Here is a 13,960-nt window from a genome sequence, read left to right on the forward strand (position 1 = left end):
AATAATTTCTTGCCTTCCCTAAAAGCCCTGGAAGTAGTTTTCATTATTTTCAAAGCCAACAATGGATGACAAAAGTGGCATTATGCATAAAAAATCAATAGGCCAGTTGGATTCCAACAAATACGGTAAATATGTTTTAATAAGAAACATTCAGGGGCCGGCCCAGTGGCACAAGCGGTTAAGTGCACGCTGCGCTGCGGCGGCCCGGGGTTCCCCGGTTCAGATCCTGGGCGCGCACCGACGCACTGATTGTGAAGCCATGCTGTGGCGGCATCCCATATAAAGTAGAGGAAGATGGGCATGGATGTTAGCCCAGGGCCAGTCTTTCTCAGTAAAAAAAGAGGAGAATTGGTAGATGTTAGCTCAGGGCCAATCTTCCTCATGAAAAAAAAAAGAAAGAAAGAAAGAAACATTTAAAAGGGTAAAGTGATTAGGAAATTTTAGCCTCAATCTGTCTCTCCCCCTAATACATCCAAAAAAACAAACACCAAAATATTGTCTCAGCACTCCAAGTATTATATGAAGGAGTCTTACTGTGAAATTGTTAAAGTGACCTTTCGGCAAGAAAGAGACATGTATTTGGAATGCCAAACTGTAATCCTTTGCTTAACAGGTAACTTGTTAAAAAAAAAAAAAAAAAAATATTTTGACAGCATTATTAAATTATGACATTTTGACATTCTGGTTGTTAATGTCAAAGCTTTTAGTTAACCAAAAACATGTTTTTAAGGAAGTAATGCCCTAAGGATATTTGTACCCAATCAAATGTGTGGTGATACTTACAAATATACACAACACACTTAAGTCACAGGCATTGTTCTTAGGTCAACAGTAGAAATATATTATAACTTAACCACTATTTGGTAAAAAAAAAAAAAATTCCTTTAGCCTAAGCTCTGTTTTTATTTTGTTCTGTTGTTAATGGGGAGCACCATATGAGTGCTGAAATATAGGGGAGTGCTTTTAGATATTTTGCTCACAGGCACCAAACACAGAATTCCCAGGCTATGGAGAAAACAGCACAGCGAGGATGACTAAACAGCCCCCAAATAAAAGACTGCGAACATGGAAGAGAAGTAGCAGAGGCCCTGGTAACGGGGAAGGAGCACTTAATGACGGACCCTAGAGTGAAGATAACAGTGGGAGCAGGGAGGTTGGGAAGTTAGTAAGGTGTGAGAGGGGAAGCGTTAGTTAAGAAGCGGTGTTGCCACGTCAAGGCCCTTCCCCGCGAACACCGTAGAATGCTAAATGATAAAATAATGATGAGAACTACATTAATGTACAATTTTTGAAAAATAAAAAAATTTACAAATCTTAAATGTCTGAAATACAAGTATATATGATTACAGGGTGCAGATCTATGAGGCAATGCTGGAGAATGAAGTGTGCTATGTCAGGGACTTCATCCTGAAAACTTGACTTTTAGGTCCAAAATCTACAGCACCGTTTATTATAAAGAGTATGAAGTCTACATGTGGAAGAGACAGGGGTTTTTGTCCTTGCTAGGCTCTCACAAGCAAGAAATCTTGGGCAAGTCATAGAAACTTATGAGTCTTAATTTCCTAATCTGGAAACAGTATTTTTCGTTCTGTTAGTGCCCAGGAGAGTACTAGGCAGAAAGGAGACACTCAGTAAATATTGTGTTTTCTACTATTAATCTTTGCTTTTTCAAACTCATCACCATTTATTTGCCCCAATTTGAGAAGTCAGATAGCCAAAATAAATGTACATTAAGTCAATTTTCTGAGCAATTGCCCTAACTTCTTCTAACTGAAAAAATCATCTAAACACAAAGCCCTTTTTATTTGTTTAGTGCCTTATGGATTACAAAGCAAACACACACACACAAATTCATTTACTCCTCATGACTATCAGGTTTTGTATCCTCAATGTGTAAATGAGGAAACAGGCTGAGTGTCTTGCCCAATGTCAGTCAGGCTGTAAACAGCAGAGCCACTGTAGTCAGCCTTACGTTATACATCATCAACATGCAGTGACAGGTAACACTTCACAATTCAGAAATCCATTAAATTTGATTTTTAGCTCTCAACTGTGTTCCTGACAGCAGAGAACGCCCTCTGGATAAGTAAGATGTTAAAATACTGTCCAAAGTTTTCATCATTTATATACAATTTCAAGGGAAAACCTGAGTCTAGGCTTTATACAGAACACTTGGTCTATGTGACAAGCTCGATAAATGTTATGATCATCTTCTTTTCCATAGGAATATGGATATAGGTAACATGCTTATTTTCCTGTTCCTACCCTATAATATAATTAGCCAACTCTTAACAGCTATATACTTCCAAGGACCCTTATGTATTAAGGATAATCCCAAGAGTTAATGAATCTTCTAACAGAATAAATACATAAGAAGTCACTATCTGAATTCAATGAACTACATTAAATAATTTTTCATGCACCTTTTAAAATCAAAGCATCTACTTAGAGATTCAACATGTCTTGAATCCTACTTATACCAATCTTCTAATCTTTGACAAAAAACTTGTTAGACATTTCAGTAATATACAAAAATCACAAATGTAGAAAATTCTCTATTTAAATTTTGAGTTAAGTTGAATAAACAAACTAAAACTTACTATAAGATCATGGCATGCTAAAATCTAAAAGGAATGGGGCTAGAGAGAAATAAACACATTGTTAGAAAACATTCCTAAATCAGAGACCAATAAAACTAGTCATCGCTTCAAGAAAACAATGTTGACTATTACTAAATTCATGACCAGAACACCAAAAAAGTACAGACAACAAGTTAATAAAAATCTGTTTTGCATTACCAGAGATGGGGTAGGAGGAAGAAGAAAAATACCTTTGGGCTTAAAAAAAAACCCTCTTCTTCAAAGGTTATGTAAATAACAGTGAAATATCATGCCATCACCTTTTAGCAGGCTCTATCTAACCTTTCTCCTGCTTCACCTCTCTTTGTCCCTTCATCACTATTCTCCAATTATAGTTGTGGTGGTTTTTTTAACCCCTCAAAGGTAACGTAGGTCCTTCTGACATTCAGTTTCTACTACTCAGATTACTCTTAATCCATTATCCTCCATATCTTTGCTTAAATAACTTCCCTGACCCATGCCTAGACTGTCCCCACACACTTTACCTTCAAGCACTCGCCCCACTCAGCTGTGTGGCATTATCTACTGCCCGCCCCTCCACTTACCTACAAGCTCCCCGAGGGCAGGCACCTTGTCTGTCTTGTCTGACACTGTGTTCCTAGCCCCAGCACAATGCACAAGTTCAGTAAATATTTGTGAAATAAATCCTTCGTACTTGCAATCTAAAATATCCAATTTTAAGTTCCCGGAGCTGAACTGCTCCAGTATTATCATTATTAGTGATATTATTAATTAATTTAGCTGGACTTTGTCCAATTCACAGCAAATTTCACTACATTCAGTGTAGTTAAAAATAATCTACTCAAAGAACTACGTAGTCTTGTAGAACAGGAAAGAGTGTCATCACAATCAAATTTATTCTAACTTGCTCTTTTAAGCTTGAAAACAAATGAGCAAAATTGTAGAAAATGGCATTCTTTGAGGGTGGCCTTAAAAAGATGTTATTGTTTGTACTGGTGATTTATATATAAAATATACAATATATATTACTTTCATAGTTATTTTAAATGCATACACTAACTTCAAATAAATTACCTTGCTTCTGTTCACAGTTCACAGCACAGCCTAAAATGAGCTGAAGCATCCTTCCGAGCTCTGCAGCATCAGAATGCTCCCCAATAAGGTTCACATCAGGAAGGGTAAAGTCATTAATTTGCTGTCCTAAAATCTGAATGGAGACAAAAGGATCAGAATTGAATTTACATTTACATGACAAAATAAAATATCTGACAGAGATTAGTTTGTCAGCAATGGAAACTAATTGCTAAGGACAGAGCTGTCATGTCAATCTCACCCTCAATTTCTATTTTTACCTCCCATACCTAAGTTATAACTATCCTGAGTCACGGCAACTTAGGCCCTAATCTGATATGTGGTATGCACACTGAGCAAAGACACTGATACTATGGATCCCTCCAACACCCCCAGAAAGACTGGTTGTCTACCCTCTGAAGAAGCAGAGCCACAGAGGTTCTGAACCACGGGGCACTAGAAAGAGCAGAGATTAAATATAGGTTCATGCCCCCAACAGTAAGATTCCTCCTAGCTACCTCCACTCCATTTGACTCCAAAACGCTGATAGCAAGACACTTACATCAGGAAGGAGAATGGAAGATTCCTGTATGGGGAAACTCACTGGCCTCAAATGAAATGACTTATATGCAGACAAATATAAGGTCTCTGATAACTCTACAGTGAAAAAAGAAGATACTGAAAGCAGAGAAAGAGGAAGAATGTGGCTGTAGTGTTATGGGTGAGGGGAGAGCAGTGTAAGACGAGGTTAGAGGGGTCATGCAGTACCTGGTGGCTCATGGTAAGAAGTAAGGATTTGATTCTCAACACGAGGAAACCATGGAAGACTTTCAGGAGGAGAGTGACATAATCAAATTTTTATTTTTGAAAATCATCCTGGCTTTAGAGTGTAGAACAGACTGTAGAGGGGCACGAGTGAAATAAGGGTCTCCAATAATCTAAGCAAGAGCTAATGATGGCTTGGTATGGGTGGTGGCAGTAGAGATGGAGAAAGCTATATTTTGGAAGTTTAACAGGTCTGGCTGATGATATCAAAAGAAGGAAGGACCATAAAATGATTTATAGGTTTTGGGCTTGAGTGGTAGTGTGGATGGTAGGGTCACTTCCTGAGATGGGGAAGACAGATGATGTAGATGATGTAGGTAAAAATGCAGGTAAGCTTGTGGGGAAAAAACAGTAAGGAAATGACATAGGTTTCTAAGGTTGTGTCCATTTGATACCTGTGATCATAAAATGTGAAGTAAATCTAGTTCCACTGCCTGATTTTTTTCCTAAGCAATGTCTTGACTGTTCTGATGCAGACTCAGAGGATAAACTGAGTTAATCTAGGGATGCGGGTTTGCCAAGAATAAACTGGAAGTAGGCAAGGGAGTTGATTACAACAATGCATGGACTCTAAACTACCTTTACAAGTAAGGGAAGAAAGGAGAGAGTTAATGGATAGCAGAAAGTAAACTTTAACATAAATTAGTAATCATCTACAAACTACTCATATTGTAGTAAAAAAGATATTTATCTAGTTGCCACTTAATAGATGGTGGTTTGAACCAACATCCTAGAATCTACATAACAGAAAATAAACTGATTACTAATTTTGAGGTAATTTTTCCTTTACCTGTTTCAAGTAATATTGTAAAATATTATAAAATGAAACTATCCTATAGTAACCCTTCCAAGCAGAATGTCAAAAAAGTCCTTACCTCATGATTATAATCCAAGATTCCTTTTAAAATTTTCTTTAAATTGCTTATCTGTTTAAAAAGAGAGAAAACAACTTGGTAAAAGGCAAACACAGATCAAAATATAGTTTAACATAAAAAATTTCTGAACCAACTAATCATCCTAGTTAATCATAAAGTAAATATAAACAATAAAATTCAATAGCATATTTGAATTACCATCATCAAAAAAGGAATATCAATGGCTTAATTTATTTGATATAAAAAACTTAGGAAACAATTAAACTTTCAATTATGTTACATTTTCAATGTTATGACCACACTGAGAAAAACTAGAGGGTAACTGAATAAGACTTAACAGTAAGATTAAATTATTCAGATTTTCTTCAGGTAAAGAAAAATGTGCCATACTTAATGAAGACCTGAGTTCAGTGCCGTTTTCCCTAGAAAAGTGGAATTGCATTTTACATAGAGGTTAAGTTCCAAGGTTAGAGCATTAAGTAGAGATTATACTAAAAATTGCCCTTGGAAATTTCTTAACGTAACCTATGAAGTATAATGTCTCCAAATTCCTCCACTGCCAGAAAAGACTGCTATTTCTTTAGTTGAGCACCAAAGTAAATATTTAGGAGCCATTAGATTAAAAAAAATGATTATATCTTGAAATGCTAGCATAACACTCAGCATTGCAAGATACTTGTGCTGTATGAAGCATCCTAGAAACGAGACAGGATGAGGGACCAAGATACAGATGTCTCCCCACACTCACTCACTCTTGGAGCATATATAGGTTCACTGGCCACATGTCATTCGGGTGAAATGACAGGCAGAATCATCTGCACTATTTACTGTAAACTGGTATTCCCCTCTGCTCCCCCTGCCTCTTTTTTTGGACCTAATTCACACGGGGGAATTTGTGCTAAGCTAAATGTGTATACAACGCAATTCTGTTGATCATCTATCTAGCCATTCCTAGCCAATGTTAGCAGCTGAAGATGTCCTAGGACAGAAGACAGTAGAACCTGCAGCTATCAAATAAAAGAGGCTGAATCACAGCAGTGCAATCCAGTGGTAAGTCAAAGACATATTTACTTTTAAGGGAGAAAATAAACTGAAAACTTATTTTCAAAAAAAAATCTCAAATAAAACTAACACGTTTATACTTCTAGAAGAATCTGAAGACACGGAAAATATATAATATACTTTATTTCATTTATTCTAGGATATTCATTTTTTCCTATTTTAACATTTTTAATTAGAATGTTTTAAAAAATCAATGTGTTCATTTAAAATGATAGTTTATTTCCCATTGAAAAAAGTTATAAATCTTATCATTAATCAATGGTATCTTAAAGAAATATAACATACGATAAAATATGAAGAACAGGAATGCAAATCAGCACTGACATTTTCAGAAGAATATGATCAACTTTTTCCCCTTCTCTGTATTACTGCCTTTGCCATACTTGTCCCCTGAAGACAGTGTGTGTTTATGAGTATACTGTGCGCACGGGGGTAGGACATGAAACTCTCCTTGGTCAAGCCAACAAGCAAACACAAAATGATTAGTAGTATTAATTTAAACTTTCATGAATTGTTTTAAACATGTTACAACATTAAAAATTAATCATTTTGGGGCCAGCCCCGTGGTGTAGCGGTTAAGTACGCGCGCTCCGCTGCTGGCACCCCGGGTTCGGATCCCAGGCGCGCACCGACACACCTCTTGTCAGACCATGCTGTGGCGGTGTCCCACGTAAAGTGGAGGAAGATCGGCAAGGATGTTAGCTCAGGGCCAGTCCTCCTCAGCAAAAAGAGGAGGATTGGCATGGATGTTAGCTCAGGGCTGATCTTCCTCACACACACACACAAAAAATCATTTTTAATTGCCTATTCTTGAAAGATTATTTAGAAATTAAAACAGTGCCATTAAGCAGTGTCCATTTGCTCCAGCTTAGTAAAAAGGAAAGAATTAGATTTTGGCATGCCCAATATCTAAGCAATCAAATATTTTTCATCAAATACATGTTTTATGGGGGAAATATAAGGACAAACTAAGCTTTGCTTAAGTCCAAGGGCTTCACATGCTTACTCATTTGCATTTCTGAGTCTCTACCAATCTATATCAAAAAGGAATGGTTTCTGAGTTTTCCAAACTGCCAGTCATGATCATTACTGGGTCACAAAAATCAATTTAGTGTAACAAAATTACAAGATGGGGAACAAATTAGTGGTTGCTAGGGATTAGGGCGAGGGGTGCCGTGGATGTGGGTGTAAAGGGAAGCCCTGCAGAGATGGAACAGTTAGTTCTGTATGTTCATGGTGGTGGTCATTATATGAATCTGCACCTTGATAGAGCTGTACAAACACACACACAAGAGTGTATGTAACGCTGGTGAAACCTGAATAAACTGTGGATTGTATCACTGTCAGTTCCCTAGTCTTGATATCATATTATAGTTATGCAAGATGTTACCACTGGAGAAACTGGGTGAAAGGTATACGGAAATTCTCTGCACATTTTTTTTTGCATCCCTGCCTCCCATGAATCTATAATTATTTCAAAATATAAAGTTAAAAATATACTTTAGTGGGTTGCAACTAATATTTTAAAAAATTTAATAGAAACATCACTGCATAAAGTAAGGTTAAAAACTTGTTCAACTATATATGAACACACATTTAGGTGGGTAGCAGGTTACAATGTAAACTATATTTCTTATTGTGGGTTTTGGTCAAAGAAGCTTGAGAAACACTGGAACTTAAGGCTACTAGGAAGGAAATGAAAATAATTCATTCTCTGAGTGTTTTGGACACAGTTAATAATGATCAACATTTTCTCATTATTAATTAAATCACCACCACTAGCAACCAACATTACACTGCCCTGCACTACCCTAAGTGCATCACATGTTAACTTACTTATTCCTGTGAAGTAGACCCTATTACAACCCTCATTTCACAAACGGGGAGGCCGAGGCCCAGAAAGGTTCAAGACTCTTCCACAGACAGTAAATGGCAGAGCTGTGATGTGGACACGGGCTCTCTGGGTCCAGACACCATGCCCTTGTCTGTGCTTTAGTGACTGACATTGTATCTTGGGGGGAACTTCAGGCTCCCTCCAATCTTCAATTCTAGGTTATTCCACTAAAGGCTACCTAAGTTTCTAAAGCTCACTGGACCCAACAGAGCAAAAATCAACAAATATTATACACACACAAGTAAAAGATTAATTAACATGGAAAAATTTTTTAAAATACCTTTAGCCTCCAATTATCTCCTACTTCAGTTTTGATTCTGTTTAGCCAATTTTCATCAAAATATGCAGGATCTCTGCAAATAAAAAGCTAGCATATTAAGATCATGTAGCTATCAAGCTAAAACAAACAAACAAAAAACAAAGAAAATCGAAACCCATCTTGTATCATCACTTAACTGCAACAAAAAAATGTATTTGCCACATATCAGCCACTAAGTAACTCAGTACATGAGACCAGATGCAACTATAGATTCCTCTAAAATCAACTGACTGTTATTAGTTCATTAAAAAATATGTATTTTATCAAAAAACAAACTAAAAGGTGCAAAATGATAACATACAGTTAACATATTTTAAAAACAAATTATACACTAACCTGGAATTGGCATAATTTGTAGATATCACTAATATCTAAAAACAGTCAAAATTAATGACACAATTTTAAATAGACAAAAGACATATATTATAAAGGTTAAAATAAGCTTTTCAGTTAATATTTCAATGACTTCTATCACCTACTACTTCAAAGGTCACCAATAACAGTAAATTTCAATTTCTTTAAATAATATAAACTGAGAACCTATTTTCTCAGATATAATACTAGGCATTAGACAAAGTTGGACTCTGCAAAAGGCTTAAAATTTAAGATAACATTAGTGTGGACAAACAAATTCAAACAAGGATAGAAGCTGAATATACTTATGCTTATCTTTCTTAGGAAAACTTCTCAAACTTCTATGAAAAACTAGAAAGAAAAGAAAACTTTTATCCCAGCATGATCTTCATTTTAAAGCTTTTGAAACCAATGCCCTAAGAAATTAAATTTGTTCAAGACCACAGAATGAACACCTATGTTTGTCCTGCTTCAGCGAGTGCTAAGTCCAAGATCTTTCCATAACACCACAACTGTCTCCATCACTCCCAAAAACATAACAGCAATGAGAGAAATATGTTAGGAAAAATCTACATTTCAACTTATACTGTCACTCCAACTGATAAATACAATCTGTACTAAATTTTTTTTATCTGTTTACTTTATTTTTATTTTTTGATGATTGGCCCTGAGCTAACATCCGTTGCCAATCTTCCTCTTTTTTCTCCCCAAAGCCCCAGTACATAGTTGTATATCTTAGTTGCACATCCATCTAGTTCCTTTATGTGGGACGCCGCCACAGCATGGCTTGATGAGTGGTGCATAGGTCCGTGCCCAGGATCCAAACTGGTGAACCCTGGGGCTGCTGAAGCAGAGCGCATGAACCCAACCACTACGCCACCAGGCCGGCCCCCAATCTGTACTAAATTTTGCACAAATTATCTCTAAATGAAGTAACATGCCATTTAGAATTTTTAAATTTTATTATTAAAAAGGAAAAAATGTACTTATTTAGGTACAAGGATTTATGAAAAAAACAGTCCAAGTTACTCTACAGAAACCTATTATTTTTGAAGACTGTATCAAAGTTAACATATTAACTTTATTGTCTCTCTCTCTACTTTTAAAAACAGCTTTATTGAGATATAATTCACATACCATACAACTCACCCATTTAAAGTATATGATGCAATGGATTTTAGTATATTCAGAGTCGTACAACCATCACACAACCTAATTTTAGAACATTTCCATCTTTCCCAAAAGAAACCCTGTATCCATTAGCTGTCACTCCCCATTTCTCTCTCCATCCAGCCCCTGGGAATTACTAATCTACTTTCTCTGTCTATGGGTTTACGAACTCTGGACATTTCATATAAATGAAATCATACACTGTGTGGTCTTTTGTGTCTGGCTTCTTTCACTTAGCATGTTTGTTTGTTTGTTTGCTTTAATTTTATTTATTCATTTATTTTTTCCCCCAAAGCCCCAGTAGATAGTTGTATGTCATAGCTGCACATCCTTCTAGTTGCTGTATGTGGGACGCGGCCTCAGCATGGCCGGAGAAGTGGTGCGTCCGTGCGTGCCCGGGATCCGAACCGGGGCCGCCAGCAGTGGAGTGCATGCACCCAACCACTAAGCCATGGGGCCGGCCCACTTAGCATGTTTTTAAGGTTCATCCATATTGTAGCATGTACCAACACTTCATTCCTTTTTACGGCTCAATAATATTCCATTTACAGATATACTAAATTTTGTGCATTCATTCATCAGCTGATATACATTTGGGTTGTTTGCACTTTTTGGCTATCATGAATAATGATGCTTTGAACATTTGTGTACCAGTTTTTGTGTGGACATATGTTTCGTATGGGTATATGCCTAGGAGTGGAATTGCTGGGTCCCATTATAACTTTATGTTTAACATCTGGAGCACGGCCAAACTGTTTTCCAGAGTAGCTGCACCATTGTACATTCCCACCAGCAATGTATGATGATCTCAATTTCTCCACAGTCTTGTCAACACTTATTATTATCTTTTTACTTATAGCCATTATAGCGGATGTGAAGTGATACCTCATTGTGATTTTGATTTGCATTTCCTTAATGACTAATGATGTTGGGCACCTTTCATGTGCTTATTGGCCATTTGTATATCTTCTTTGGTGAAAAGTCTATCCAGAGTCTTTGCCTATTTAAAAATTGTCGGGCCGGCCCCGCGGCTTAGCAGTTAAGTGCGCGCGCTCCACTGCTGGCAGCCCGGGTTCCGATCTGGGGCGCGCACCGACGCACCGCTTCTCTGGCCATGCTGAGGCCGCGTCCCACCTACAGCAACTAGAAGAATGTGCAACTATGACATACAACTATCTACTGGGGCGTTGGGGGAAAAAAAAAGGAGGAGGATTGGCAATAGATGTTAGCTCAGAGCCGGTCTTCCTCAGCAAAAAGAGGAGGATTAGCATGGATGTTAGCTCAGGGCTGATCTTCCTCACAAAAAAAAAAAAAAAATTGAGTTGTCTTTTTGTTATTGAGTTGTAGTTGTTGTTTGTTTTTTGTTTTTTTTTTTTTTAGTATTCAGGACAAAAGCCCCTTATCAGACATAAGATGTGCAAATAATCTCACATTCCATGAGTTGTCTTTTCACTTTCTTGGTGGCATAATTTGCAGCACAAAGGTTATTAATTTTGATGAAGCTCAATTTATCTATCTTTTCTTTTGGTGTTACATCTACTTTTGTGTAATCCAAAATCAGGAAGATTTACTCCTATGTTTTCTTTTAAGAGTTTCATAGTTTTAGCTCTTATATTTAGGTCTATGATCCATTTGTATATAGCGTATGGAAGGGGTCTAACTTCATTCTTCCGCATGTGAATATTCATACTCATCTATTTTTGTTTTAAGCTTAATCTAGCTTCCTTAATTGAGGTTCTTTTGTTATTAAGATCAACTAATTTGAGCAAACTTGTGCAAAAAAAGGAAACTTACTAGAAGATCACTGAGGTATGTTATGGTACTGAAAGATAGCTGGGCCTCACAAAATACTGGAATAAGGATCCAGAAAGCTGTTAAGAATCCAGACAATACTCTCTTTCTGACTTTCATCTTTGTTTCTGTCCATCTACACAGTTTTCTCTCTGTAGACCAACTTTTTTCTGTTTCTCCATACACAATGCTGAAGATAACTGCCGACATGCCCAAGTCTTCATCACTTCAGTTCAAGCAAATAGTTTAAAGACCAGCCATGACTCAGTCCCAATTTTAAATTCCCAGGAAAATCTAAATGATCCAGCTAGAGACTGTTTTTCATCCCTAGTCCAATTATATGTGACCAAAAGGATGGAGGGCTGCAAGTAGGACACACACAACTTTAAGGAAAAGAATGACCACACCTGTCACCAGAGGGGTGAGTTTTCAGAGAAACTGACCATTGTAAACTGCACAGATAACCCCCAAAAGTATTCTCTTCGCTTAAAACCTCTTGTAAAATAGATAATGCAAAGAAAAACAATAATTGAAGTGAATACTACTAAAATATTAAGGAATTATTGTAAAAATAATTCATAAATTAGACAATGTTGGCAGGAGTGGATGTCCAAAGCTACCCCTCACTGGCAGCAGCCATGACAAGAGGTGGTGACAGAAGCCACTTCCAATGGCAGAAATGATCCTGATGGAGCACCTGCTGAGAGAGGTCCCTGGGATGGGACTGTGTCCAAGGAGAGGAACCACTAGGAGCAATTTCAGTGAGCCTGGCAGGAATTACCCTCAGAGTTACCATTGAGAGTAGCTGGTCAGTGATGGAGCTGGGGAGATTCCAGAGGATGTGGAGACCAGTGGTCCTTTGTGTAGCGGTTAAAACATGTGGGCTGCAGAACTAGACTTTCTTGGGTTCAAACCCTGACTCCACAATTGTGTGACCTTGGGGAAGGCACTTTCTCTCTCTGTACCTCAGTCTTTTCATTTGTTAAATGTAGACAATAATCGCATCTAATGCATATGGTTATTGTGAGAATTATATGAATTTATACACATAAAGCATTTAAAGATTTATGGAGCATAAAAAATTCATAAATTAGACAATATTCAATATTTTTTGATACTTAATCTAAAAAGCACAATCATTGCTGATCAAGTATTATTAGTCTTTCCAACCAAAAAAGACTGACAAGGAGGGCAATCTGTGTGTTTGGTGCTATGTGGCTAATGATTACCCAAAGCCAAAGCACTGAGCTTACTGGCTGAGTGGCAATTCAGGGTTACACAACTAAAAGATACTTATATTTCACCAGAAAAACCCTTAAGTTATAAAAAAGAATGCTTTAAAATGTCTGAGAAATTTTATACTCCAAGAATCCCAAGATGATGGGATATTTCATTTGTAATTTAGACCAATACTTCATATGAATAAAAGAACTCAGAAAAATCAATCACTACAATGCAGTTTGCTTATTGGTCAAAAGATTACCAAATCAAAATCTCAGAATCATGCCTGAGCTAGGAAGCCAGGACAACAGAAACAGCTGCTGCTATCACATACTAAGTACCTATAAGATGCCAGGCACTGACCCACGCACTTCACACTCATAACTACATTGCAAGAATAGTACTATTATCCCTATGTTACTGTTAAGGAATATTAGACTCAGAAATTAAGTAATTTTCCCAAATTCAATCAAACAGTGAAGGGGCAGAGTTGACAGTACAATCATTTTTGTTAAAACAGATCAGTGGAGTTCAACACAACACTGGTTCTAGCAAACAACACCAACGTCCTGTGGCAAATCAACTCCTTCATGCTCAGTAAACCATGTCACAAAGAGACAAACACCAACATGGCTCACCACACTCTGTGTGCATTAAGGGTAGATATTTGTTCTCATACACTGCTGTAGTGCCCACTACCCCATGTCTGACACATCGCAGGTTCTCAATAACCAACTATGGACTGAAATACATTTGGAAAGTGATGGAACTTTTATTT

At 37.1% G+C, this 13,960-nt stretch overlaps 1 protein-coding gene across 3 annotated transcripts in view; it reads right to left on the reverse strand.

The window, feature by feature from the left end:
* The window catches only part of LOC131402968 (protein Hook homolog 3), a 99,107-nt gene that overhangs the window by 65,749 nt on the left and 19,398 nt on the right, over nucleotides 1–13,960 (reverse strand). For 2 of the 3 annotated variants that reach the window (XM_058537414.1, XM_058537415.1), the window contains exons 3-5: nucleotides 8,608–8,680; nucleotides 5,372–5,422; nucleotides 3,675–3,807 (exon numbers count right to left, since the gene is read on the reverse strand). In XM_058537414.1, coding sequence (XP_058393397.1) covers nucleotides 3,675–3,807; nucleotides 5,372–5,422; nucleotides 8,608–8,680 — 257 coding nt within the window. The remainder of the gene's footprint in view (nucleotides 1–3,674; nucleotides 3,808–5,371; nucleotides 5,423–8,607; nucleotides 8,681–13,960) is intronic. The other variant, XM_058537416.1, reaches the window with a different exon arrangement.

The sequence above is a fragment of the Diceros bicornis genome, unplaced genomic scaffold (assembly GCF_020826845.1).
Source record: "Diceros bicornis minor isolate mBicDic1 unplaced genomic scaffold, mDicBic1.mat.cur scaffold_408_ctg1, whole genome shotgun sequence".
Taxonomy (NCBI): domain Eukaryota; kingdom Metazoa; phylum Chordata; class Mammalia; order Perissodactyla; family Rhinocerotidae; genus Diceros; species Diceros bicornis.